The sequence below is a fragment of the Halteromyces radiatus genome, assembly GCF_025201355.1.
Source record: "Halteromyces radiatus strain CBS 162.75 chromosome Unknown BX664scaffold_2, whole genome shotgun sequence".
Classification (NCBI taxonomy): domain Eukaryota; kingdom Fungi; phylum Mucoromycota; class Mucoromycetes; order Mucorales; family Cunninghamellaceae; genus Halteromyces; species Halteromyces radiatus.
In genome coordinates, this window is record NW_026251688.1 from 1,178,590 (window position 1) to 1,204,547 (window position 25,958).

General features: G+C 33.0%; 12 protein-coding genes across 12 annotated transcripts; 5 read left to right on the forward strand and 7 right to left on the reverse strand.

The window, feature by feature from the left end:
- Positions 1–12: 12 nt before the first annotated feature.
- Positions 13–2,437, reverse strand: BX664DRAFT_62126 (uncharacterized protein). Its single transcript, XM_051549660.1, has 8 exons — positions 2,369–2,437; positions 2,184–2,294; positions 1,727–2,090; positions 1,337–1,642; positions 879–1,253; positions 591–767; positions 285–467; positions 13–197 (listed from the first exon to the last, which is right to left on the reverse strand). Exons 1-8 carry the CDS (start codon positions 2,381–2,383, stop codon positions 103–105), a joined length of 1,626 nt encoding a protein of 541 aa, XP_051402830.1. The 5' UTR covers positions 2,384–2,437; the 3' UTR covers positions 13–102.
- Positions 2,438–3,829: 1,392 nt separating this feature from the next.
- BX664DRAFT_324354 (uncharacterized protein) lies at positions 3,830–5,474 on the forward strand. The gene is made up of 3 exons (XM_051543825.1): positions 3,830–4,137; positions 4,206–5,079; positions 5,386–5,474. The coding sequence occupies exons 2-3, from the start codon at positions 4,211–4,213 to the stop codon at positions 5,453–5,455; spliced, it is 939 nt and encodes a 312-aa protein (XP_051402831.1). The 5' UTR covers positions 3,830–4,137; positions 4,206–4,210; the 3' UTR covers positions 5,456–5,474.
- Positions 5,475–5,712: 238 nt separating this feature from the next.
- On the forward strand, positions 5,713–6,337 carry BX664DRAFT_258104 (uncharacterized protein; the record flags this gene model as incomplete). Its single annotated transcript, XM_051540539.1, has 2 exons — positions 5,713–5,839; positions 5,904–6,337. 2 exons carry the CDS (start codon positions 5,713–5,715, stop codon positions 6,335–6,337), a joined length of 561 nt encoding a protein of 186 aa, XP_051402832.1.
- Positions 6,338–7,109: 772 nt separating this feature from the next.
- Positions 7,110–7,904, reverse strand: BX664DRAFT_324356 (uncharacterized protein). Its single transcript, XM_051543826.1, has 3 exons — positions 7,816–7,904; positions 7,484–7,625; positions 7,110–7,334 (listed from the first exon to the last, which is right to left on the reverse strand). Exons 1-3 carry the CDS (start codon positions 7,887–7,889, stop codon positions 7,215–7,217), a joined length of 336 nt encoding a protein of 111 aa, XP_051402833.1. The 5' UTR covers positions 7,890–7,904; the 3' UTR covers positions 7,110–7,214.
- Positions 7,905–8,918: 1,014 nt separating this feature from the next.
- On the reverse strand, positions 8,919–11,081 carry BX664DRAFT_324359 (pyridoxal phosphate-dependent transferase). The gene is made up of 6 exons (XM_051543827.1): positions 10,664–11,081; positions 10,197–10,603; positions 9,982–10,111; positions 9,828–9,911; positions 9,656–9,763; positions 8,919–9,590 (listed from the first exon to the last, which is right to left on the reverse strand). Exons 1-6 carry the CDS (start codon positions 10,898–10,900, stop codon positions 8,997–8,999), a joined length of 1,560 nt encoding a protein of 519 aa, XP_051402834.1. The 5' UTR covers positions 10,901–11,081; the 3' UTR covers positions 8,919–8,996.
- Positions 11,082–11,814: 733 nt separating this feature from the next.
- Positions 11,815–14,273, forward strand: BX664DRAFT_324363 (WD40-repeat-containing domain protein). The gene is made up of 9 exons (XM_051543828.1): positions 11,815–12,357; positions 12,421–12,585; positions 12,663–12,991; positions 13,056–13,141; positions 13,242–13,326; positions 13,420–13,495; positions 13,588–13,671; positions 13,738–13,863; positions 13,943–14,273. The coding sequence occupies exons 1-9, from the start codon at positions 11,872–11,874 to the stop codon at positions 14,183–14,185; spliced, it is 1,680 nt and encodes a 559-aa protein (XP_051402835.1). The 5' UTR covers positions 11,815–11,871; the 3' UTR covers positions 14,186–14,273.
- A 64-nt stretch (positions 14,274–14,337) lies between these two features.
- On the forward strand, positions 14,338–14,955 carry BX664DRAFT_324365 (ETC complex I subunit conserved region-domain-containing protein). Its single transcript, XM_051543829.1, has 2 exons — positions 14,338–14,420; positions 14,494–14,955. The coding sequence occupies exons 1-2, from the start codon at positions 14,382–14,384 to the stop codon at positions 14,833–14,835; spliced, it is 381 nt and encodes a 126-aa protein (XP_051402836.1). The 5' UTR covers positions 14,338–14,381; the 3' UTR covers positions 14,836–14,955.
- A 497-nt stretch (positions 14,956–15,452) lies between these two features.
- Positions 15,453–17,560, reverse strand: BX664DRAFT_324366 (uncharacterized protein). The gene is made up of 5 exons (XM_051543830.1): positions 17,258–17,560; positions 17,114–17,189; positions 16,184–17,054; positions 15,800–16,109; positions 15,453–15,727 (listed from the first exon to the last, which is right to left on the reverse strand). The coding sequence occupies exons 1-5, from the start codon at positions 17,514–17,516 to the stop codon at positions 15,537–15,539; spliced, it is 1,707 nt and encodes a 568-aa protein (XP_051402837.1). The 5' UTR covers positions 17,517–17,560; the 3' UTR covers positions 15,453–15,536.
- Positions 17,561–17,849: 289 nt separating this feature from the next.
- Positions 17,850–20,204, reverse strand: BX664DRAFT_291565 (hsp71-like protein; the record flags this gene model as incomplete). Its single annotated transcript, XM_051541949.1, has 5 exons — positions 19,954–20,204; positions 19,702–19,864; positions 18,960–19,600; positions 18,050–18,873; positions 17,850–17,944 (listed from the first exon to the last, which is right to left on the reverse strand). The coding sequence occupies exons 1-5, from the start codon at positions 20,160–20,162 to the stop codon at positions 17,850–17,852; spliced, it is 1,932 nt and encodes a 643-aa protein (XP_051402838.1). The 5' UTR covers positions 20,163–20,204.
- A 207-nt stretch (positions 20,205–20,411) lies between these two features.
- BX664DRAFT_324370 (F/Y rich C-terminus-domain-containing protein) lies at positions 20,412–21,885 on the reverse strand. Its single transcript, XM_051543831.1, has 5 exons — positions 21,602–21,885; positions 21,475–21,545; positions 21,304–21,383; positions 20,961–21,238; positions 20,412–20,887 (listed from the first exon to the last, which is right to left on the reverse strand). The coding sequence occupies exons 1-5, from the start codon at positions 21,692–21,694 to the stop codon at positions 20,660–20,662; spliced, it is 750 nt and encodes a 249-aa protein (XP_051402839.1). The 5' UTR covers positions 21,695–21,885; the 3' UTR covers positions 20,412–20,659.
- BX664DRAFT_324372 (casein kinase II beta subunit CKB1) lies at positions 21,872–23,503 on the forward strand. The gene is made up of 4 exons (XM_051543832.1): positions 21,872–21,986; positions 22,105–22,722; positions 22,790–23,061; positions 23,142–23,503. The coding sequence occupies exons 1-4, from the start codon at positions 21,950–21,952 to the stop codon at positions 23,259–23,261; spliced, it is 1,047 nt and encodes a 348-aa protein (XP_051402840.1). The 5' UTR covers positions 21,872–21,949; the 3' UTR covers positions 23,262–23,503.
- Positions 23,504–23,579: 76 nt separating this feature from the next.
- BX664DRAFT_256717 (Rtr1/RPAP2 family-domain-containing protein) lies at positions 23,580–25,480 on the reverse strand (the record flags this gene model as incomplete). Its single annotated transcript, XM_051540472.1, has 4 exons — positions 23,580–23,859; positions 23,991–24,390; positions 24,511–24,947; positions 25,002–25,480. The coding sequence occupies 4 exons, from the start codon at positions 25,478–25,480 to the stop codon at positions 23,580–23,582; spliced, it is 1,596 nt and encodes a 531-aa protein (XP_051402841.1).
- Between the last annotated feature and the right edge of the window lie 478 nt (positions 25,481–25,958).

Consider the following 25,958-nt stretch of genomic DNA (forward strand, 5'->3'; position numbering starts at 1 on the left):
TATTTTAATTGAGTAAAAAAAAAAAAAAAAACGACCATAATAACAAACACCTGACATAAACTATCTAAAAATAATTATATACTACAATCCATCCACGATGTTTCAGTTTTCATCCAACTGTAAAAGATATAGCAGTAATGCCCGATCGTTTTTATTGCATAATGTGTCCAGTTGACGTGTAGATAAGATCCGGTTCTCTGTTGATAGCAGTATTTAAATAAATGAGGAAGGAAATATGTAAATATGCCATATCACTTTAGTTTTCTTTTATTCCAGTAACTTACTAGCTTCGATATAGCGTTCTTTTCGGTATGTATCCAACTTGATCAACTTTTCCAGAATGTCAATAGATTCATTGTCCAATGCCAATAGTTCATCCTTATCTACTTGTTGTTGCTGTTGTTGATGATGATGAATCAATCGTAATTTAAGTTGCTGCAAGAAATGAACCAAAGTATGAAGAGTCCCTAGAGATACATAAATAAATAAAAAAAAAATTATAAGATTTAGATGCGAGACTCTTTTCTTTTTCCTTTTTTTTTTTTTTTTTTTTGATTTGTCTTTTTTTTTTTACCACTCTGATAACTTACATTTACTATCCGGTTCAATATCACGCAATTCTCGTACCATAGCAATCTGATCCTTGAGAATGGTGATAGGGTCCAATGAATACCAAGCATTTGAATCTTCAGTGATAGAGTCCTTGTATAAATGTATCAATTTTGGTGGACGAACCTTTTCCATTGTCTGTGAAATCTTTTCTGTCACTTTTTCTATCACCATTATCATCATAAGTATCATATAAAAAAGAGTATAATGTATGAGATTCATATCATTCTTTCATTTTTTCTAATTTCTTTTTTTTCGATGTTTCTTACCACAAGAAGTCAATACTTTGATTTCTTTTGACCAAATAGTATCTGATTCCACAGTCATTGCATTACTGATAGGGTGAACAGTATTGGAGTCAATTTCAATGGTGATTGGTTCATCCTTTTGTTGCTGATACTGTTTATCTGGGATAAAAAGCCATGCAGATCCTTTGTCGCTTCCAAGTCGAAGTGCTACATTTGTCGAGGTTGATGTTCCTGTTGTTGTATCGACAGCATACCAGCTCCCCTCTAATGAAGTACCATTGATTGTCATCACCTTGGGAAAAGAAGAAGAGAAACCAACCGCATCATTGAATCCAATCATCACAGAGTTCGAGTCTTGCATACGAAAAGCACCAATAACGGCAACAGGAGAAGGTGCTATTATAATGAAAACCAATGAGTTAAAATAGATAAAGAATAAAAATCTCTCTTTTTTTTTTGTTATACCATTTATCCTTTACCTTTGCCTATTAACCACCAATAATAAAGCCATGCTGATTGATCATCCGGTTCAGTAAAAATTGCATCGTTGACCATTTCCAATTCATTACGAGCTACTTGATTCCTTTCTTCCATAGTCATTTTGGCAACGATTTCTGGTAAAAGTTTCGAACGCTGATGCCAAGCAGAGTAATTGCTAAAGGATTGATGGATTTTCTGTGTGGTGAATTCATATTCTTGTTCTACAATACGATAATCTTCTTCCTTTGATGAAGCCAGTTTTCGCAACTGACTTACTACATATTGTCGATAATTCCATCCATGAACTATATATATATATATATATTTCAGAAAGAAAAAAAATACTCAATTCCTTGTCAATAAAACGTTATTTCAATATATCAACTTACAGTTTCGTCCATCCATGGTAAGCATCTTGTCAACTAATTTCAATTCCCCTTTCCAACTCGGTTGAGGCATTGTTTCCAAACACCAACGACGATGATTCCACATCCAATATGATTTTGGGTTGATACGGATTAGTTGCATAAATAAGTCCAGTTCTTGTAAATACACTTTTTGATTTGCTTCCACGTCAGAGGAGGAGATAGTTGACACCTTTGTTGCTTCTGTTGGTTCGGTTGTCAAAGGAAGCAATATACCTTTTAACAAAACTTGACGTCGAATATTCCAAATAGTATAGTAATCAGGATTAGTTTGAAGTATTTGTGTTGTAAGGTTTAATGTTTCTCTATCGAAAAGACCAGCTTGTACCTATTGATATCAAATATGATTAAGTACAAACTTACGCTATGTTCCATCGATACATATATATTATTCATACTTTATTGTTTTTAACCCACTTACTCTATCATTGCATTCTTTTACGGTATCATTGTATTGTACAATCTTGCTGGCGTCCTTTTCCCTTTTTGCTTTGATGATATCAGCTGATGTCTTTTCACGTTTTCTTCCATGCTATATGATAAATTAAAAACTATTAGATAAAAAGTTGGAAATAGTAATACTTTTTTTTGGGGGGATGGACTTACCACGTCACTACTCATGATAGAAAAAAGAAACAAAAAATCAATGAAGAGTAAAAAAAAAAGAAAAAAAAAAAAAGGTGATAACTCTATTTCCAGACGAACCCCGGCGACTGTAAAAAAAAAAGAAAAAAATCGAGTTCAATTGCTACCGCGCTTGTCATGGAACCCGCCCTTTGAAAAGTTTCCCCTTTGATTAAACCCCTCATTGTTGTAAACCCCCTTAGGTGATGCCCTAGATAATAACTTTTTTTTTTTTCTTAAGTGGCGTAAAATAAGTAAAAATTCTAATCTCATCTATCTACAGTGTATCATATGAAAAAGTAGACAATGTCATGTAAGGTTCTAAATATGGTTCATTTTTTTTAAAATACCATTTTTGTATAAATTTCAAAAATAGATAAATATTTGAATGACATCTGTTCATTTATGAATCACGATGGATAAATCATGATGATATAAGGAGGAATATAATATTGTTGACATAGTAACTAAAGATGGATATCGGAAAGAAAAAAAAAAAAAAGGATGATCATCATTTACACCCCCTCTTTGCATATATATAACGTGTAATCATATCGGCAAAAACCCTTACCTTTTTTTTTTTCTTTTCTTTTTTAGTTAGCTTGGAAGGCGTAATTTGACTCCACAATGTTTAGTTATGGAGGATTATATAGGCTAGTTTAAGAATAAAATATTCTGAAATGAAAATACCATAATTAGTATATTTGCCAACAAAAAAGGGGAAGAGGTAGGATGATATTTTTAGCTTTTGTTAAATGATAGAGTCATACAAATACAAACGCACATCAAGGATGACTTTTTACATAACACTTTACATATATATTGAAATCCTAAAAAAATAAATAGATATATATTTCTTTTTTTTCAATTTTTAACTAAATCATCCATTGAAGAGAAAGTACTTTTTTTTATTATTATTATTTATTTATTTATGATTACAGAATGATCATACGTTAGGTAGGCTGATTGATGAACATCAAACTCCTGACCCCGCACGCATACTACTAGAAACAGATAGATACATACAGCTAGCATGGTGCAGCTTTATTTTTCAATACTTCATAAGGAAAAAATAAGATTTCCCAAGGGAGCGGGAGTCGATATGATCAAGGTATGTCTCCCCTTATTTAACTTTTTTTTTTTTTTCTTTTCAATGAGTAAAAGCGAAATGGCAACCGCATAATCATCACGAAATGCAATAGAACCCCGACGCCGATACATTTTTGCCTCCCCCTTTTTCTCTTAATGGATTTGTTTCTTTCTCTTTCAGTTATTTTACATTTGATCATCCTCCCTTTTAATCTGTGGCCCCTAGAACATTATACAGCACACACTCACACATATATATATACGCACAATCTCTCTCATATATATATATATATCTACACCACACAAAAAAAAAAAAAAAAAACCATAAACGTCGATTCTCCCTTTTTTTTTTTTTTTTTTTTTTTGCCATCCTTTAAAACCTTGACTGGTTTTCCCTTTTATCCTTTTTTTTTTCCTTCTTCTTTTACCTAAAGAAAACAACAACTTCCAAATCCTTTTAACTATTTGATCATCCATTGTACTCTTATACTTTTCCCTGTACTCTATTTCTTATACCATTTATATTCTACTTTATTATACCTCTTTATATCTATTAACTTTACACCCATATACTTTATTAGTTAACTTTTTAAAAAAATATACAAAACCAGCGAAAGGCGTGAACAAAAGATTATAAAAACCAATCAAAACAATCATTTCAGGTAAACATAAGAACCATAATTTTTGAAACATATCGGATCACCTTGCTGACTTTTTTGGAATATTATAGGTATAATGGATCTCAAGCATATATTATGTCAACCCAAGGACGAATTTCCCTGTAAACCTACGATCAGATTGCCAACTCCCAACCTTTTGGAATTGAATGAATGTATTGAACCAGTGTATCAAGATAATAGTGATTATTGGGAACGTGCAAGATCCATCAGTACCAGCAGTCTTAGCAGTTGTAGTAGTAGTACTAGTCGCAGTAATAGTCTCATCAATGGTGGAAACAATAGTTTAACCAACAGTCCTTTTCCAACATCTCCTCGACAAAGGGTGCAAAGTGAACATTATCGTACTTCACCAGTATTATCATGGGGTTACCAACATCATCATCACCATCACCATCATCATCATCATCATCTTCATCCTTATCATTCTTATCGGGATGAAGTATTGATTGCTCCTCTTACTTCATCTATTTCTACTAATATGATTGTGACGCCAACTTCATCTTCTTCTTCTACAACAACATCTTCTTCATCTTCATCCTCTACAAGTTCATTATCGTCTCCAGTGACACCTACCATGTCAAGTACATCTACTGCTTATCAACGCCGTCGCCATCGATCTGCATCTACATCACATGTCAATCATCAACAACGACCATCTATTACTCCTCATGCATCCACTTCATCCACCATGCCAAATCAAATTCAGACTCGCACTCCTTGGACACCAATGGAAGATGAATTATTACAAAAGGGTTATGAACAAGGATTATCATGGGCTATGATTTCTGCTACTCATCTTCCTCATCGTTCTCGTGGTTGCTGTTGGGGTAGATTCAAAACACTTCAAAGTAAGAATTTGGTGGATATCAAGGTACAACAACAATCAAGATTGGCAAAACGTGCTTGGAAAACAATGGATATCAAGTAATCCTTTTTTTTTTTTTTTTTTTTTTTTTGATCATCACTTCCTTTTCTCTGTCTTTTTCTTTTCTATTCGTTACTATCATTCTTATTTTTTCTTTTCATCTTTTTATTATTTATTTATTTATTTATTTATCTATTTATTATTATTCATTTTTCATTTATTCCTTTTTTTTTATCTTCTTTTATGATGATGATGATGATGATGATGATTACTCTTTTTGTCATCTCCTACTTATGACCATATGATTTATTTTTATGCCAATATTATTTACTTATGCATTTTTATACACCTTTAATGAACAAAAGAGAAACATTTTACCATTCAACACTTTATCATATCCGGATCCTGGCGATTTCTTATGTACTTCATTTTTAGTTCAAAAACTGATGCTGCTCTCTTATCTATTTATTTAGTTTAATTTATATATATATATTTCATGAATTATTCAATAAACATCATTTACTTTTTTTTTTTTTTTTATTCTTTCTCGCGAATAAAGATTACCTAATGGGGAATGGATTTTCCCCTGGCCGGCATATAGGATGACTCTATTTTAAAGCAACGACTACCTGGAAAATTTTAATCTTTTCTTTCTTTCCTTTCTTTTATCTTTTCAACATTATATCCAAATCATGACCACTTCAAAAACAGATATCAATGTTAATGGTTTACAATTATCTGTCTATGGTTTGACCGAATACAAAAAGTTACCTGAGAATACCCCAGTGGCCGTCATGTTTGCTCTTCATGGTCGTCTACGTAAGTAAACGGTACTTTTCTTTTTTTGTTGCTAATATTGTCTTTGTTGTTATTTGTTACATAGAAAATAAATCCAAGATGGAAGCTATTTCTCAAGTACTTTGTAGTTTGAATGCATCCAAGGGAGGAAAACCACGTTCTCGTCATTTGCTGGTGGTAACCTTTGATCATGTCAATCACGGATCTCGTCTTGTTGATAAAAAGGCAAACTTTTCGTGGAAGGAAGGAAAACATCAAAACCCAAATCATGCTATTGATATGTGGTCCATGTTTCGGTCTGGTGCGCGTACGGTAAGCGAATTGATTGATGTATTGGAATACTATTTGTTTGATAGTGGTCGTCCTGTTCAAGTCTGGGGTTGTCTTGGCTTTTCTATGGGCGCTCATGCTACTTTTCTTGCTGCTGCTAATGGTAAAAAAATGATCTTCAATGGAACTGATGAATTTTTTTTTTCTAATTCATTTTTTTTTTTTTTTTTTTTTTTTATATATATGTAAAAGACCCAAGAATCACGGTACAAATAGCCATTGTTGGAGCAAGCGATTATCTTGGTTTGATGCGTGCTAGATTGGCGGAAGGAGGATGGACTGATGATTACTTACCCGAATCGTTTTGTGATATGGTGAAAGAACATTATGATGGATTGGCCAGCAAATTAGCTTCCACCAAAGTATTGATGATCAGTGGAGGAGAGGATGGATTAGTGCCTGGAAGATTCAATGATGGATTGGTCAATGCATTCAAGGCGGCAAATGATCAAAAGGAATACAGAGATTGGGCAAGAATTGTCGTACCTCATGTTGGTCATGCTTGGTGTCCAGAAATGTTTGAACTCTCTGCTGCTTGGTGTCTTCAATGGATGGTCTCTGCTACCGAAGATGATTCTTCCTTTTTCCTTGATTTACCCTCCTCTTGTAAATTGTAGTGATAGTCTTATTTTAGTTTGATATGTCAAAATAGAAAGCTCTTTTTTTTTTCTTATCCTTTTTGATATTTTTATTTTATTCATACGTAGTATACAACAATCTTATTTTGATCAAATAAATGAATGGTGATAATGATAAATGTGAAAGCGACTTTTTTTTTTTTTGTTCTAAGAACCCCATAGTGTGTCAAAATACAAAATCAATGATTGTCTATGAAAGATATCCATCATCGATCATCATTATAAATCATCATGGTATTTCTTTCTCTAACATAAATCCTTTATTTCAACCGGTCACAATGAAGTATCAGAGCATTTATTACATAACATAAAAAAAAAGGATAATGATAACCAATAAACAAAAAAATAAAAAAAAAAAAACTATAACGGGAATGGCAAAAGGAGAGAAAAAAGAATGAAAGGAAGAAAAAGTAATGACTAGATAAGTGTTATCCAGGACCAACCTTGGGGATATCATAATGTTCACTGAGATGTTCTAATTTGTTATTGAATTCAGCTACTCTTTCCTTGTGCGATTTTCCAGCAGCCTTGGACACCCGTTCCATTTGCTATAAAAAAAAATAAATCATCCACATCAAAAGAAAAACAAGAATGTTAATCAAATCTATTGACACATACAACACAGAGACATATACGCATCTATCCATCAACCTTTCAATTTTATATATTCCTTTCATTTCCTTTTTTTTATTCTTACCCTTTTTCGTTTTGTTTCTTCAAACTTGCGTTCAGCCTCAGTTTTATGTATCGTTTGTGTCACTTTTTGATGATCTTCAGATGCTGATTCAATCGCCTTGACCATTTTTTCATGATTTGATTTGGATTTCTTTTTCTTTTTTCTATTGAAAGAGAGTAAAAAAAAAAAAAAAAGAGTCGAGTCAGTAATCTGCTCTAATCTTGAAGTCTAATTGAATCGTATCCAACAATAATAATAATACTAAAAGTCAAGTAATATATATATATATATCCCATAAAGTGATATATATCCTTTTGATACCTTTGAATCAAAAAAAAAAAGATAGAACTTACTTTATTGAAGAGGATGATGACCCTCCTCCTTTGAATTTGAGTGATCCTCCACTAACATGATCATATGCCGACATGATAGTAAGACAAAGAGAGAAAGAAAAAAAAAAAAAGTGGAAAAAGAAAGCACTGGAAATTTGATTTTTCTTCAAACACCGCTAGTCGTTTCTCATTGGATTACCACGCAAATTGATCATAATAAAAAATAATCCTCCATTCATCAAAAAAGTTATTCTAATGCCATATAGTAGCAATTTTATCTGCTACCTTTATTTTTCTAGAGGATGGTGAAACTAAAGCAATGATCAACGCTAGATGGTGACCCAGAGCAATATCACACTGAGGATGCAGACATGTATTGCTTTCTAATGTTGTAATTCGCTCACAAAGTCATCATCATTGCACCAAATTTAGACAGAACAAAATATATCTCTTTTCATTATATGAATAACAATTTATACCTTATGTCCCAATTTATATAAAGTCAATTTAAAAGCATAGGTCAATATCGTCATCCCTCATCTAATAATGATCATCATCCAATAAAATGACCATCATTAGATTCCTCTTTAAAAAATAACTTAGTATCATCTAATATCATTTTATCGCTTACCTTGTCAACTAATGTACAATGATCACCAAAAGAAAATCATTGATTTTTTGAAATATTGCCTGATGACCCCTCGACGATTTATTTTTACAGCTAAAATTTGGCTGAGGAGTTTGAAATTTTTGGCTGTAAACGTTGAAAATTTTCAAGAAAAAATCCACCACTCTGAATAACTCTTATTATCCTTTCAACCCCTCATTTTTAAGCTTAAATCTACCATCATACCATGGAAACATCAATAACAAAATGTGTACATATTATCTATGGCTTTCGTTTTTATTGATGGATCAAGCTGTTATTAATACGTACAAATTGTACAAAAGAAGGTCCTTTGACAAGCTATAGTAATCTCATATGAATAAAAAAAAAAAAAAAAAAAAGAGCAGCTTTCAGATCCATTTCTTCCTTTTCTATGATAAATCAGTTAATGATTAGCTTTCTATCAATCTATATTTGTAAGCTAAGTAATCAAAGGATAAACATATAATCAAATCAATTTCAAACAGGACATTATTATTATTTTTTTATTTTAATATCAAACATGAATTAAATAACACTAATACTATAGAGAGGATTATTTTTTCCATTTGGAAGATAACACCTTGGTAAGAGCAGATTTGACAATAGTAGCAGCTTTGTCATTTTCTTTCTTGGAGAGTCCTACAGTGACATGAATCTTGATACTTGGTCGAGGTAAGCCACGTTCTTGATCATCCACATATTTAGCACGGGTCACCAAAGCACCTTGAGAAGCACATTCATCCACCACTTCTTGAAGCAAACGTTCTTCATCTTCACGACTAAGATTAGCATTGCGAGAAGCCAAAAAGGATGGCTTGATCCGGATATGGAAAAACGGTACCACAGCAGCATCTGGACCAGATGAGGTATCCACATCAATCAATGCATCCAAACTTTTATGAGCAAGAGTATGACGGAAGGCTTGAACACGTTCCCGGAGTTCACGTAACAGATTGGGTTGTTGACTGATGATATTGATTGCTTCAGATGCAGATATCGTAAGCATAGCTGGAAGTGAGGCTGAAAAACAATACGCGCTGCCTGATAATCGTTGATGATCTACAATTTCTACACTACCAGCACAAAATCCACCAGAAGAACATAACGCAGATGCCATGGATCCAACAATCATATCCACGTCCTTAGCCTATAAATAAAAAAAAAAAAAAAGAATTAAAAATCAAATTTATAAGATAAAAAAAAAAGACGTACATCCACACCAAAATGATCTGTAACACCAGCACCTCGTCGACCAAGAACACCAATGGATTGAGATTCATCTAAAATCAATCGATACTTGAATTTCTTTTTTAATTCAATCTATTAAAAAATAGGAAGAGTTAATATTACAAAAGGATAATAGGTAAAAGAATGGTATTCATACCAATTTAGGCAAAGGTACCACATCCCCATAGTTGCTGAATAATGCTTCCGTTACAATAAAGCGGCGTGTTAATCGTTTCTTGTGCTAATAAAAAAAAAAAAGATGAGAAAAAAAAATAATAATCCAATCTATTGTTTGATATCATTCAGTTTACTCTTAATGTATCCAATTGTATTTCATTCAAGACACGTTCAAGATCATTCATATCATTATGTTTGTACCAACGAACATTTGACCGAGAGATTTGTACACCTTTTTGAATGGCAAAATTGACACGATCATCACTAAAGAATTATATATATATATATATATATATAAAAGGGGATAAGTATAATTAAGGTCCATTGTTTTTTTTTCAGTTACACTTACACAACCAAAAGATCACCACGTTTGGAAAAGGCAGGAATCACAGAAGAAATAGTAGAAAAGTTTTGGGCATAAATAATGGCTTCGTCCGTTCCCAAAAAGCGAGCAATATCTTTTTCCAATTGCATATGAATATCCAAAGTACCATAGAATCCAGGAGGTCCACAAGTACCTACACCATAATTCTTCAGAGCATCAATTGCCTTTTGTCGAATATGTTCAGAAGAAACCAAGTTCAAATAATTGGTAGTTGCTAAATTCATCAAAGGTTTGGTATATCCTGCTACCTTGGTTTTGGCAGTTTGTGCACCAACAATCATGGGCGTTTTTTCCAAATTGAATTTGTCATATGAACTAAGTTTTGGTACTAACGATTCCGGTTGCCATTCTTCCACAAGTTCATCAATTTCCTATTGTTATATATATATATATATAAAGTCAGTATAAAAATAAACAAAAGGAAACAATACCTTTTCTGTTAACTTGACTGCATTATCATGAGGTTTGTATTTCTTGGATAACATGTAACGAAGTGCAAAGAAGACTAAGAAGAGTTCTAAAGCAATACGGAAAGGATCATCTTGATATGCATTCTTGAGATAATTAAAGGCAAGTGTTGAACCAGGAATAGCTACTACCAATTCATAAACGGAATGAACAGTTGAATTGATAAAAGCATGATCAGCTGTAAGAGGAGCGTGTTCCATAACAAAAGAGGAAGGGGAATCTTTTACTATAGGTATTAAGATGAAAGAAGGAAAAGAAACAAAAAAAAAAAGATGCTGTCAGCTTGCCCGCTTTTCAATAATCTCATCCACCCCCCTCGTAGTCAAAAATCGACGGGATTTAAATCAGTTTCCTTTTCTGGCCATCATCTTTGAATCAAAAGTTCTTTTTATTTTGTTCATTATATATATATATTTAATTTTTTTTTTCAATGACTAAAAATAGGAAAGCTTTATTGGATTTGTATTCAATGCATCTTTTTCTTTGTGCCTACTGGTCTCAATAAGTTTGATAGCAATCACCAAAGAAGTTGTTTTCCCTGATTTTCAGTTCCCGTCACTTGGCGTTGGATTTTTTTTTTCTTTTTCTTTACTTTCTTTGTTTCTTTCCCACTCTTACAGAATAGATCGTTTTAGATATTTGTATAATCTACTTAATACCATATTATGGTTGACAGTGTAAGAGAAAAAAAAATAATATATTTACATAATTATGAGTTTATTAATTATTTCTGATCCGATTCTTTTTTTCCAATTATAAATCATCGATTTAGTCAAGTCATACAAGCAACTTTCTTACCCGACGTCATTCAGCAGGAGACACTGGATCTCTTCCATCGGCACGACTTCCTATTTACCCAGCATCCACTCCCAATTTTACTTGTACTGACTTTATATCTCCTGAAGGTTCCTATACCTTGGCTCATACTATTTTTTTTCGGTCTCTTACACCATATTATAATGTTGGTACCTCGGCAAGTCTTGTCTCCATCAAATACAAAGAAACAACACCAAATATCAATCGTTATGAACCTCAACCTGGTGCACGAAGTTTTAGACGACTTATGTTTGGTCACCATGACACTTCTTCAACAAATAATAATAATAATAATAATACAACAACCAAGACACCACCTTCCTTTTCTTCAACATCTCAGAATGGTAACCATAGCATGTCCGACTTTCCGGAAGAAGATATGAATTCTATCATTGCAACAACCTCACCTACTTCAACTTTATATCCTACTACAACAAATCAGCAGGACGATTCAATACCACCTTACCCATTACAAAGAGGCAACTCCATACCCTTGACTTCTGGAGTCTACGATTCACAACAAGACCCATATTTAAAAACAATATCAGGAATGAATCGATCACAAACAATAGCAGCAACAACGTCCATTCCTTCACAAAACAAATCATTATATTCTCAATCCATGTCTACTTCATTATCGTCTTCCATGTCTTCTTATTCTGGTGGTTCCCCTCGAAAACCAAAAACAAACATTACCAAAACCAATTCAAGCTTCGTGCAACGTATCATTACCAACGATCAGCTGGCGAAAATCCTCGTGGCAAGAACAAGTGAAGATACCAATTTGTTTTATAATTGTGGATCTAATTTTGTTTGGATGGATGCTTCTTGTCAACCTATGGTAAATAATAAAATATATAAAGAAAAAGGAATCTGATAAATCATCTTTTTTTTTTTTTTGTAGGAACCTTTATCAAGAGTTGTATTTGCTCGAGCATATCCTACATCTCATGATGTGAACTTATTGACCCGTGGATCAGATCATTTGGATATCATTATTGGATTTACATCTGGAGATATTGTATGGTTTGATCCTTTATGCAACAAATATGGTCGTATCAACAAAGGGGTAAATGCTGTTTATTGTTGTTTTTTTTTATATATGTTAAAACGAACTCATCATGAGATTTTCCGTGTAACGTTTAGGGTTTGATGAATTCTTCTTCTATCACGATGATTCGCTGGCTTCAAGGTTCTGAAAATTTACTCATGGCTGCATTTCAAGATGGTTCAATCATGATCTTTGACAAGGAAAAAGAAGATGATGCCTTTCGTCCTGACAATGATAATGATGATGATGAAGATAATGATGATGATTTTGATAGTGGTGTTGATGATGAATTGTCCAGTCAAACATCACCTAAATCAACTGATTCTCACTGGCATTTCCACCATAAATATTCAACAGCAACAAGAACATCAAATCGAATCCCATCCACCAAATCAAATTCTCGGTCTAGAACTCCCAAGCAAACGTAAGTCGGATGATGAACAAACAAATGTGAACAAAAAAGGATATCAATTTTATTGTCTTTCTAGTTTCCGTGTGTCCAAGTCTTCTTCCAAATTGGCTGCCAAGTGCAACCCTGTATCTCATTGGAAACTATCAAATCAATCTATTACTGGTAAGTTCATTCCCCTAAAAAAGGATAATTCTTATGATCTCTCCTCTCATTATTCATATTTATTTGTTTGTCTGTTTTTTTTTTTTATTTTTTTTCTTAGCTTTTGCCTTCTCACCAGATTGCCAACATGTTGCCGTTGTAGGATTAGATGGTTACCTCAGGATCATCAATTATGTAAATGAAAAGTAAGTTTAATGTAGGACGTTAGAATGGAGGGAATCCATTTGATTTCAAAGAGAATTGACTATTACGTTACGTTTTTTTTTATGTTGGATTAGACTCTATGATGTATATGAATCTTATTATGGTGGTCTGCTCTGTGTAACATGGAGTCCTGATGGAAAATATATATTGGTAAGTGGAAAGTGGTAGAACAAAAAAAAAAAAAAGAAAGAAAGAAAGAAAGGATGGTACTAATGTGATTATTTTTGTTTATGCATGATTAGGCTGGTGGACAAGATGATTTGGTGACTATATGGGCATTTCGAGAACAACGTATCATAGCAAGATGTCAAGGTCATAGTTCATGGGTAAGTATTTTATCTTCACAAAGACAAGACTCACTGATATGATTTCAAAAAAAAAAAAAAAATTAGGTGACAAGTGTAGCATTTGATTCTTGGAGATGTGATGAACGTGTATACCGATTTGCAAGTGTAGGTGAAGATGCCAAATTGATTCTATGGGATTTTTCTGTACCAGCATTACATCGTCCAAAAGCAGTAAGATTTCACAAAAAAAAAAAAAGAAAGGTAATTGTTTATCTAATGAGTCCATTTATATTTTTTTTTGTTATTGTAGAAGGTGAATACTAGACATCGAGGAGCATCAGTATCATCCACCACCAATCCTAATTTGATTCAGAGTTCACCCAATCGACCTACGACAGTCCATGCTGTGGCCTCCAAAACTGAAGTTGCCTTTTTACAACCTACCGTAGTCAAGACTATTCATGCTGATCCTTGTGTTGGTGTTTATTATAGAGAAGATGCCATTGTAACAACTGATAAACGTGGTCGTGTATGTGTTTGGAAACGACCTTAATAAACTTTTTTTTTTGACACATGTTGATACTCCGATGATTTTCGACTTTGAGCGGTTGAAATGGTGGTGACTTGCGGATTACCCTAACCCACTCTTTTCATATTTCGGATTCCTCTCTTTTTTTTTTTTTGTTTTTCTTTTTTTGTTTTTCTTTTTTTTTTTCTTTGTTTTTTCTTTTGTCCGACCTTACATTATCATGTTCTTCACCCGACCTCTTTTACAAGCTACTACCAAAGTAAATGTCCAATATCATTGCTATAAACCAATATCTTACTTTTTATTATTATTATTATTTTTGTTTTATGTAGTTAACCACTGGTTTGACCGGTATCCCTGTTCATCCCAATCCTCGTCCTCATTTGATTCAAACTTACAACAACACTTTAACCGCCTTGTCACGTCTTCCTGAACATGCTGTTTATCGTCAGGCCACTGAAGGTTTCACCAAGACTCGTTTGGCCATTGTCGAATCAACAGAAAACGTCGCTGATATTGAAGCCAAGATTGGTGCTGGACAAATCGAACAATTGATTTTGCAAGCTGAAGATGAACTCAAGTTGGTGGGCAAGATGGAACAATGGAAACCTTGGGAAGAATTAGAAACCCCTATCCCTGAAGGTCAATGGAAATATCCTGGTTACAAGGAATAAATAGTGATTCACTTTCTTTTTTTTTTTTTATTGTATGATTCCCTTTCGACAAAAAAAAAAAAACGACAACAACAAAAAAAAAAAAAAATGAAACATCGTCTTTTACTTTTGTGCACTATTACAATTCTCTCACTATCCGTATCCTCGTCTTACTCTAGATAGCATCCTATTTTATATACATTATCTCAATAAAGCGAAATAAAACCTTTTCTATTTAATGAAGTTTGTCTATATTGATGCAAGTCATATTCATATTTTTTTTTTGTGATGATGAAATTGATATATCTGTCAAATTGAATTGACCACTATAATGAGATGGATTCCATTATGTCAAATATCCTTTTGCATTTGTCACGATGATTTTTTTTAGAAAAAAAAATTGAAAAATGAATAAGATATGTCCTCTCATCCAATCAATATTCAATGATTGCGATATCTCCCCTTGCCCATCATCTCCTATCATTAGTTCGTCATTCATCATTCATCATTACATATCATCCATTCATGATCCATTCATCCAATCAACCCAGCATTCAATCATCGTGCATCATCCACCCGACTTTGAACATTTATACATTTCAGAATTCACATCATGATAATATTGATCTATTTTATTTGTAAAGCATCAAAAAGTAACTAGTTGATTGATAGTTATTCTTTTTTTTAATTCTAAAAAAAAAAAAAAAAACTATATTATATCACTAAGCTTCTAGTCCTAAAGACTCTAATATTTCGTCTAATAAATCCAATTTCAAATTATAAGTCATTTCCAAATCAGTCCAATCCTCCTTATAATCCTCATTGACCTTGCCCGCTGCATTTAAATCAGCATCTTCTATACAATACATCTTGCCAAGGTAATAGCGTAATTCATCAATAAATGGAATCGAATCTAACATTATAAAAACATATTCATTCCATTAGTATTCAAACATCCCTTATATATATATATTTTTGATATTACCTGTTTCTTGTCTTCCAGAAATCGATTGGGCACTTTGACGAATCAAACGATAAAAGGCAGGATCTTTGGCAAAATCATCCAAATGTTTGGCAAAGTATTGTGTACACCATTGTTCCAAACGGTCGACATTAAGATCAAGAGCTATCTGCATCAAATCATAAATATCCATACATGGTTCATCTTGACCAGTGAGAGTGATGGCTGCCAACGCCTTGAGTCGATCCAAGAATAATAAATCTGCTGCTAATAGGACTTCATATGCCAAATCAATGGGAATAGTACATCGATCTGTATATAAAAATTCCAATACCTTTTTTTTTTAAAAAAAAAAAAAAAAAAGGACAGCATGAGTTTCTATGATGATTGTAATCATTGATGACTTACATATTGAAAGATATCAGAGGGTACATTTGTAAGTCCAACCACCGGTAAGGCCAACTGGATATCATCTTGTTGATAGATAATGGTAGATGGACTTGCACTTGCTTCTGCAAAAGTACTAACTAGCATGTTCCGAAAATAAGTTGAACGGCAAAGGAATGCTTTGTGGGTTGGGAATAAGGTATTATCATCATCCAATCTAACTGCAACATCGGCAAACAAAGTTCTTGGATCTGTAGATGAATCCTCTGGTAAGAGTCGTTCCTTCAATAGATAAGATCCTTCTTGTTGTTGTTCAATATACGCTGCAGCATAAAGGATCCTTTGTAAAAACTTTTCAAAATCCAATCGTATCTTTGCCATTTCTTTCGCATCGTAAGCACGGATCGCATTCGATTCATTGTTCATAGTTTCCAGTTCCTCTTGACATCGATTTGATAATTCAGGTAAGTCCAAATGTTTACCCACAAACACCATGTTCCTTAAAGTATCTTGATCGATATCACCCAATTGTCCAGTATAGAGATATCTTAATACAGCTGCAAATGCCACAGGATCTACCAAGGATTTGCTAAGCTTGATCGTTTGTTGTCCATGCCATCGTTGTAAAAGTTGTCGTTGGAAAAATTGGGATCTAGCCGCCAATAAGAACCTATGAGCTGAAAAGCTATGCTGTATAATATTGTCATCTTGAGTAGAAATAGTACTTGTTGGTAGTCGAATAGTAAAAGAGAGATCATTAAAAGGATGTTCATACAAAAGGTCGGATAAGAAAGCGAGATAAGGTTGATTGGTGTCTACAGCTTTGGTGATTTTATATGAGAGTAATAATGTTCGAATATCACTTGTTAGTGCGCCATATAAACATCGTTCACTAGAAAAAAGAAAGGGGAAAAAAGTAAGAAAAAGAGTAACCTTTTTTTCTTAAGTTACCCTTGAAAGGTATTTCTATCGCACTGAGCACCATTTTCGAGTAAGAACTTGACAATATCATAATTGCCACATAAGCCTAAAAAAAAAAAAAAAATAGTAAAGATAAACATATCCCTTTTTTTTGTATAATATATTTTTACATACATGCCCAATATAAAGCACTACATTGCCATTCGTCTACCTTGTTGATATTAGCACCAAAATTCTTGACTAAACTTTCGACTTTTTCCAAATCCCCTTGTTTTGAGGCTGTACACAGTTCGTCAAATAAATTGTTTGAATTAGGATCAATAGTAGGACCATTTTCTTCCCAATCTTCTTCTTGTTGTTGTTTTGCTCGTGCCGATTCTTCCATTGCTAATGTCATAACTATCGTCTTTGATACCAATGGTTTCTTTCCCATGATTTGATTGGTAATTAAAAAAAATAGATAAAAAAAAAAAAAAAAAGAAGTGAGAGACAAATGGAAATTCGCTGAGTGTGAAAACTGTTGCATTTCGTTTCGCAAGCTTCCAAACATACGCTATCATAACAGTATCTTTTCTACTTCTTCACAATTCATATAAACAAACAATATTCAGCTTTTTTATTTTCAAATAATTGTTAAAAAAAAAAAGGGATAAGACTATATACTATGGTGAGGGTTTTCCTTGAATTTTTTTTTCTTTTTTTCCTTTTTTTTTGCCAAATAAAAAGAGTAAACTATGTATAGATAAAAAAAAAAAGTTCTGATTTTTTAATCGACTTCTTCAACAGTTGGTCCATCTTCACCACTAGCACCGGGAGGAGCACCACCAGGGAAACCACCTGGAGCACCACCTGGACCACCGCCTGGAGCTATATATATGATAAAATAAAAAAATAAAAAAGGATTCAATAACAATGCTATATGATTCTTTTTTTTTTTTTTTTTTTTTTTGAAAACATTACCTCCACCTTGACCTTGATAAAGTTTCATCATGATAGGATTGGCCACTTCTTCCAATTCTTTTTGTCGACCTTCATATTCATCTTTACTAGCTTCATGAGAGTTGTCCAACCATTCGATGGTTTCGTGGATGGCCTTTTCCAACTTTTCTTTATCAGCAGGTTCCAATTTGTCCTTGACTTTTTCTTCTTGTAGAGTATTGCGCAAATTATAAGCATAAGATTCGACAGCATTTCGAGCTTGAATACGAGCAGCTGCTGCTTCGTCTTCTGCCTTGTATTTTTCAGCATCATTGACCATACGTTCAATATCTTCCTTGGAGAGACGACCTTTATCATTGGTAATTGTGATCTTGTTTGATTTACCAGTAGTCTTGTCCAAAGCACTGACGTTCAAGATACCATTGGCGTCAACATCAAATGTCACTTCAATTTGGGGTACACCACGAGGAGCAGGAGGAATACCAGATAATTCAAATTTACCTAAAATATTGTTATCTTTTGTACGAGCACGTTCACCTTCATATACTTGAATCAATACACCAGGTTGATTATCGGCATAGGTTGAGAAAATTTCTGATTTCTTGGTAGGAACAGTAGTGTTACGTTTGATCAAAGGAGTCATTACACCACCAGCTGTTTCAATACCCAAAGATAAAGGAGCTACATCCAATAACAATAAGGAATCTGTCTTTTCAGAAGTATCACCAGTCAAAATAGCAGCTTGTACAGCAGCACCATAAGCAACGGCTTCATCAGGGTTGATAGATTTGTTGGGTTCTTTGCCATTGAAAAAGTCAGATACTAACTTTTGAATCTTGGGGATACGAGTACTAAATAATGAAAAAAAAAATCATATAAGTATAAAAATAAATATAATAATAAATAATAAAAAAAAAAAAAAAGTATATATACTTACGAGCCACCAACAAGAACCAATTCATGAACAGAAGATTTATCAATCTTGGCATCACGTAAAACTTTTTCAACAGGTTCCATAGTTTGACGGAAAAGATCTTGATTCAATTCTTCAAAACGAGCTCTGGTCAAGGAAGTGTAAAAGTCAATACCTTCAAATAAGGAATCGATTTCCACAGTAGTTTGAGCAGAAGAAGACAAAGTACGTTTAGCACGTTCACAAGCAGTACGAAGACGACGGACAGAACGAGCATTTCCAGACATATCTTTCTTGAATTTACGTTTGAATTCTTGAATAAAATGATTGACCAAACGATTATCGAAATCTTCACCACCCAAATGAGTATCACCAGCAGTAGCCTTGACTTCAAAAATACCTTCTTCAATGGTCAAAAGAGAAACATCAAAAGTACCACCACCAAGATCAAAGATTAAAACATTGTGTTCACCATTGGTCTTCTTGTCTAAACCATAAGCAATAGCAGCAGCAGTAGGTTCATTAATGATACGTAATACGTTGAGACCAGCAATAGCACCAGCATCTTTTGTAGCTTGACGTTGAGAATCATTAAAGTAAGCAGGTACAGTGATGACTGCGCTTTCAACTTTGTTGCCCAAATAAGCTTCAGCAGTTTCTCGCATCTATTAAAAAAAAAAAGTCACTTGTTAATCATTTTTTTTTTCTCATTAGACTACGTACCCACGCTTTTCTTTTTATTATTATTATATTATTTATTATTTACCTTGGTCAATATCATGGAAGAAATTTCTTCAGGTGTAAAATGTTTGATTTCACCTTTAAAAGGAACTTCAATAATAGGTTTGCCACCTTTATCAATCACCTTGAAAGACCAATGTTTCATATCAGCTTGTACTTCAGGATCATTAAACTTGCGACCAATCAAACTATATTTATAACAAAATAGAAAAATAATAATAAGTGAACGCGTTCATATAAAATATAATATAATATATTTTTATTATTATTATTTTACCGTTTAGCATCATAAACAGTACCACCAGCATTCAAAGCAGATTGATTCTTGGCAGCATCACCAATAAGACGTTCAGTGTCTGTAAAGGCCACAAAAGAAGGAGTAGTTCGGTTACCTTGATCGTTTGCAATGATTTCTACACGATCGTTTTGCCAAACACCAACACAAGAATAAGTTGTTCCTAAATCAATACCAACAGCTTTTGACATTATTTTTTATTATTATTTATTTTGTAATAAGAAAAAAGAAAGAAAAAGAAAAAAAAAGAAAAAAAAAAAAAGATAAAAGGAAAAAAATTATAAACTCATTTTCTATTTTAAACGAAATAGCGCGGAGTGACTGTCGGAAAAGAAAAAAATGTCGTCTTACAGGTGTTTCATGCACCAAACATGGGTTTATTCTTTTCTGTTTGGAAGGTGCTAGAATCTCTTTTAGCATAGTTTTTCATACGTTTTTTTTTTCTTTGTTTATTATTATTAAAGGGGGTTTTATTCTAAATAATCATTACTATATAAAGCTGTTATTTAAACATATTATGAATGAAGAACTTTTTTTTTTATTGTACTCATTTAAATTCATGCAAACTCATGGTTCCAGTACCATCTTTATGATTCTTTTAATCGGAGACATTACTATTCAACTGGGGATACTAACAACCTTTTTCATTTTTATTTTCATTACACTAAACTATAAAACTATAACTAAACTAAAAAGGTGATTTCTTGTATTTTTCAAGTAAATCCACATGGTCCATTTCTTCAATCAAATGTCTAACAACTTGATTTGCAAGTCCATAATATTCAGGTCCAGATATCGAGTTTCTACATGATTTTCGTCGTACTTTATTCGCTCCTCTTGCAATCATTGTCCAACAAGCTGTTGCTGTTTTTCCATACATGACATTTTCTGGATCATCATCTGCATAAACAACAAACTAAAAAAAAAAAAAATGAATTGAGTTTCATTAAAAAAAAAAAAAAGAATAGGATTTTTTTTTTTATTATTACCAATGGTTCATCATCTTCACCTTCTTCTACCTTACAGGTATATGTTGATTGCCTATCAGGGTCCACCATACTCATATAAATGCGTTCCACGGTGTATCCAAGCGGATAAATATGACGAGCACAATGATAAGCAGGCTTATCATGAATAATCTTACCCAAAGAAATCAATTTAAGGGGTCCCAATGTCACTGGTAATATAGGTTTGCCATTAACATCGCGTGGTATATCTTCCAGAGTCACCATCGTACGTCTTCGTTTGATAACAGAACGACTTTTGCCTATGAGAAAAGAGAAGATATTAGAATGAATTTTCAAATAAATATTCATAAAATGATATCATTACGTTTTTCAGGTTTTTCTTGAATATCTTCTTCATCATTGCTATCAGTATCAGGGGCTGAGGCTTGTTGGCGTTTCAGTTCTCTTCCAAAAAAAAAAAAAAAAAAATTCACAAAGGAACAAGAGTTGGGTTTTCTTTTTTTTTTCTTTATCTTCTTTTTTTTTCACTAAATACCTATTTCGTGCTTCGAGAAGTATGATTCTTTGATTTGCTTGGTCCAAAGCTCTTTTTGCTTCTTCATGTTTCTATAAGAAGAAGTAGAAAATAAATAACAACGCGTGAAATATATACTTCAACTTACAGTGATAAAGTCAAGTAACTTGCGTTTCATACGACGATGCTTTTGTATATGGTTGTCATTCAAAGAGAATGTAGTCAAGTTTGATCCTAACATAATGGTATTACTCCACAAAATAATAAGAAAGGAAAAAGAGAGGGAGAGAGAGAAAAAAGAAAAGTAAAAAGTAAGAAAGGTCGAAGTAAAGGGCGTAAAAAAGGGAATCTTTGGGTTTTTAATTCCCGCGAGCAAACTGTTTTTTTTTTTCTTGGGAAATCTTTTTCTCTTTTTTCCTTTTTTTTTTTTTTATTATTTTAGTATCATATCTTATTATTACTACTACTACTCATTGTCGACTTGATCTTGATATCAATGTTTGTAGCTTCCACTCCTGGTGATATAAACTACGGCAAGTTATTTTAAAGAAAAGAAAAAAGATCTAGGTTTTTATTAATTTGGAAAGAAGAGTACATTGATAGGGAGGTAGGAACTTACTATTTTATCATCTTGGATTTATAATTATTTAGATTCTGATCGCGATTCACAAACAAGTACTAGTAGCTCACTTCAAAGTTGGGTATCTTGGTTTTGTTCTTTAACTGGCCATGAATATTATGTAGAAGTACCTGAAGAATTTATGGATGACGATTTCAATCTCACTGGATTATCTGCTTTAGTACCATATTACAATGAGGCATTGGAGATGATATTGGATATTGAACCTGAAGACTATGACGATACTTATGACGATGAGGATAAGAATGAAGATGTACAAAATAGTTTATCTAACCATAATTCAACCATACAACAAGAACAACAACAGTCAGAACAAGACGATGGATTTTGGAAAGAAGGTCAACCAGCAAAACGACGGCGGAATTTAGATGCTAGTGTGGTTGAACCTTATGCTATTATGCTTTATGGTTTGATTCATCAACGATACCTTTTGACTAGAAATGGATTAAGATTAATGGCTGAACGTTATGCAACTGGTGTATTTGGATCTTGTGCTCGCGTTTATTGTGGAAGATGTCCTGTCATTCCTTGTGGTCGTTATGATGAAGTCGGTGTGGAAAATGTCAAATTATATTGTCCAAGATGTATGGATATTTACAATGCTCCTGCTACTTATCAAAATGTCGATGGTAATTTACTTTTATATAATAGATATAAACTCCTAAAATATTTAAATTTATTGATTATATAAAATAGGTGCTCATTTTGGTTCAACGTATGCTCATTTACTGTTTGAAAATTATTCGGAACTAGTTCCCTTGGCAAAACCTCATATCTATCAACCAAAAATATTCGGATTTAGAATTAACGAACGATCACGTACTGGACCACGAATGCAATGGTTACGTATGCGACCACCAGCATATATTGATAATGATGATAATGATGATGATGATTTTGGTGACGCTGACTTGGATGATCCTGTTTATGAAGAAGAAGAAGAAGAACAAGAAGAACAAGATGATCAGGTAAAAAAAGAGAAAATTACATCACAAGAATACATGATCATCAATATACTCATATGATTTTTAATATGATTTTCTCCTAGCTAAGTCCATCCCATGCTTTTGATGACACCTCTGATAATATGACAAGGTTAACTGCCCAAATGGAAAGTTGGACTGTACAAGATTCTACGATTAATAGTTTCCTTCGCCGTTGGATTTGACATACACTTCCCCTCCTTTTTTTTTTATTCTATCCCATCTTTAGTTTTGCATCTTTTCTCTTCCCTTTATTTCCATGTTACATAGCTTTTCACATATCTATTTTTTCCCTCCTTTATATCACATACTCTACACTTTATTAGTCACTATTTTTTTTTCTCTTGTATTTACCATTCCATCTATTCATAATATTAATAATAAAAAGAAAAAACAAGGCATTGAAACCGCTTTCAATATATCTAACCAATATTTATATATATATATATATATATTAATGTTTTTTTTTATTGATTGTTCTAATGATATAAAAAAAAAACACATCAAGTACTAGCTACTTTCAATACACGAACACAGGCATCTACTCCATCTGAGCTTTGTCCAATTTGATGACAACATACTTCAAAAGCATCTTGCCAATCCGTTTCATTTTTCAGGATATCCGTCGCCAAAGTTTTAAAAAGCACAAGTGTCATCATATAAGTTTGAGTAGAATCCAGTACTACCATGGTTGCATCAGTAAATCGGAAGGTTCGTATCAAATTGACCAAATCCATTTCTAATTCACCTAAAATCCCCAATTGTGTTCGAATCAAACCATATCTTTTTATAAAAAAAAAAAAAAGAAAAAGAAAAAGAAAGAAAGAAAGAATAAAAGAATTTTAGTATAACAGCACTTTCACATATATCTATATTATTGTTATTATTATAATTATTATTTTGAGGGAACTTACGTTTCTAATATTTTTTCACTAAAGATATGTCCACGTAACATATTATCATGATCAAGTCCATCTTCTTCTAATAATTGTACAGAACTACTACTATTACTACCTTCAGCCAAAGTTGTAAGAAAAAGTCGTGTCGATTTCGTTGTCATACGATCCAACATGGTCCAAATCTTGCCAAAGAGTGACATTTCTGGTTCCTTCTTCTTTTTCTTATTCTTCATCTTTTTGGTTTGAGCTGCTGATGCTGCTGCTGCTTCTATAGCTGCCACTGCTGCTTTTGTTGCCTTTGTTGAGGTGGGTGACATGGGCCTGGATGTCTGTGTGGATGAAGTCATGTCTTTGGTTGGTGATGATGATACGGTATCTTTAATTGTATGAGCTGATAGAGTGTTCGATGATAGGTCTGTAGTGATACTATTAGTAGTAGTAGTGGTAGTAATGGTGGTAGAAGGAGATGATGGTAAAGATTCTTGTAAGACTGTTGATGATGGAAGTGGTGATATAGTGCTAGTAGGAGTGTCACGATCGAGATTCATCTTCTTGAGCATCATCATTGTTTCCATAGCGTCGTCCAGTAGAGATTCAGGATCCAATTCGTCACTATCTACTCCCTTTGTTGTATCATTGATGGTCGGTAAAGAATGATTTGTCGTTGATGTTTGATGCTTTGGTTTCAGTAAAATGGTTGATGGTTCGTTTTTTGATGACTTATTATCGATTCGGAATCCTTCAATAGCATCGTGAATACCTCCAAACTGAGTGTTGAGTGGCGAAGTAACTGAAGTCTTTTCTACAATGACCATTTTCATTTCATTTGTGTTGGTAGCTGTTAAAGGATTGAGAGTATTGTTGTTCGTTCCAAGAGGGACATTGGATAACAATTGTTGAACATATTCTTGTCGAAGATCTGAACTGGAGCGTCCTAATTGGTTTCGTTGTTGTTGTTGAGCCACAGCTTGTCTATATTAAAAAAAAATAAGTCAATCTATTTAATATATAAAGAAAAATACTTACTCGAAGTTTTCTTCCAATGTAATAATATGAATGTTAGAGGGAATAGAAGATGCCATATCACGTATCCATACTGGATCTTCCGATAGTTGCATATTGTAATATTTTGATTTCTGAAGACAAGGTAGGGAGCAGTAAGATGCCAATTCGGATTGATCAAATACTTTTCTTTGAGATAAAGAGATACGATATCTTGATTGTTGCTGTTGAGGTGGACGAGAACAAAGAGGATAACCACATATAGATTGAACACATCGTTCTTCGACAATTTCATCATAAGTTTGAGGTTGTAACCAGAAAGCCGCTTTTTGTAAATCTTCCACAGATACTCTTTCTTGAGTAAATAATTGTTCTTGCCAAGCAAATACCCGGTCTTGTACCTTTTGTCGTTGTTGAGCACTTGCTTGAACTAACTTCTGTTTAGGTGATAGCTTTTTTTTACGTTGGGAAGGATTGATATGTTTCGTTTTGGTGGTGGACATGTTGGGAATTAAGAGAGAAGAAAGAAAGAAAGAAAAAAGTTGATGTTTTTTTTTTTAAACAAAGGAAAAAAAAATGCGGCATTTTAAAACTTTGTAAGAGGGAAGAAAAGGCACCATATGCTTTGGAAAATGATGAAGAATTATTAATAACTGATGGTTTGAATCCGTGATGTATAATACTATAGTATATATATTATATGATGTATTATTTATTTTAAATTTTGAATCAAAAACAAGATATGTATGCATCATACCTTATTGTCACTGTGGTATTACGTTCTCGGTAATAATGATTATACTGTTTATGACTTTTCGTATCCAAGTGTATCAGATTGCAGTAAACTATTGTATTATTTCATATACATAATCATATACGTTGATCAGCGGATTAAAATACAGTAATTATTGACATTCATCATCTAGTATGAGTATGCAATCATTGTACAAGTTTTCAAACACCATGAACAAAAAAGGAATA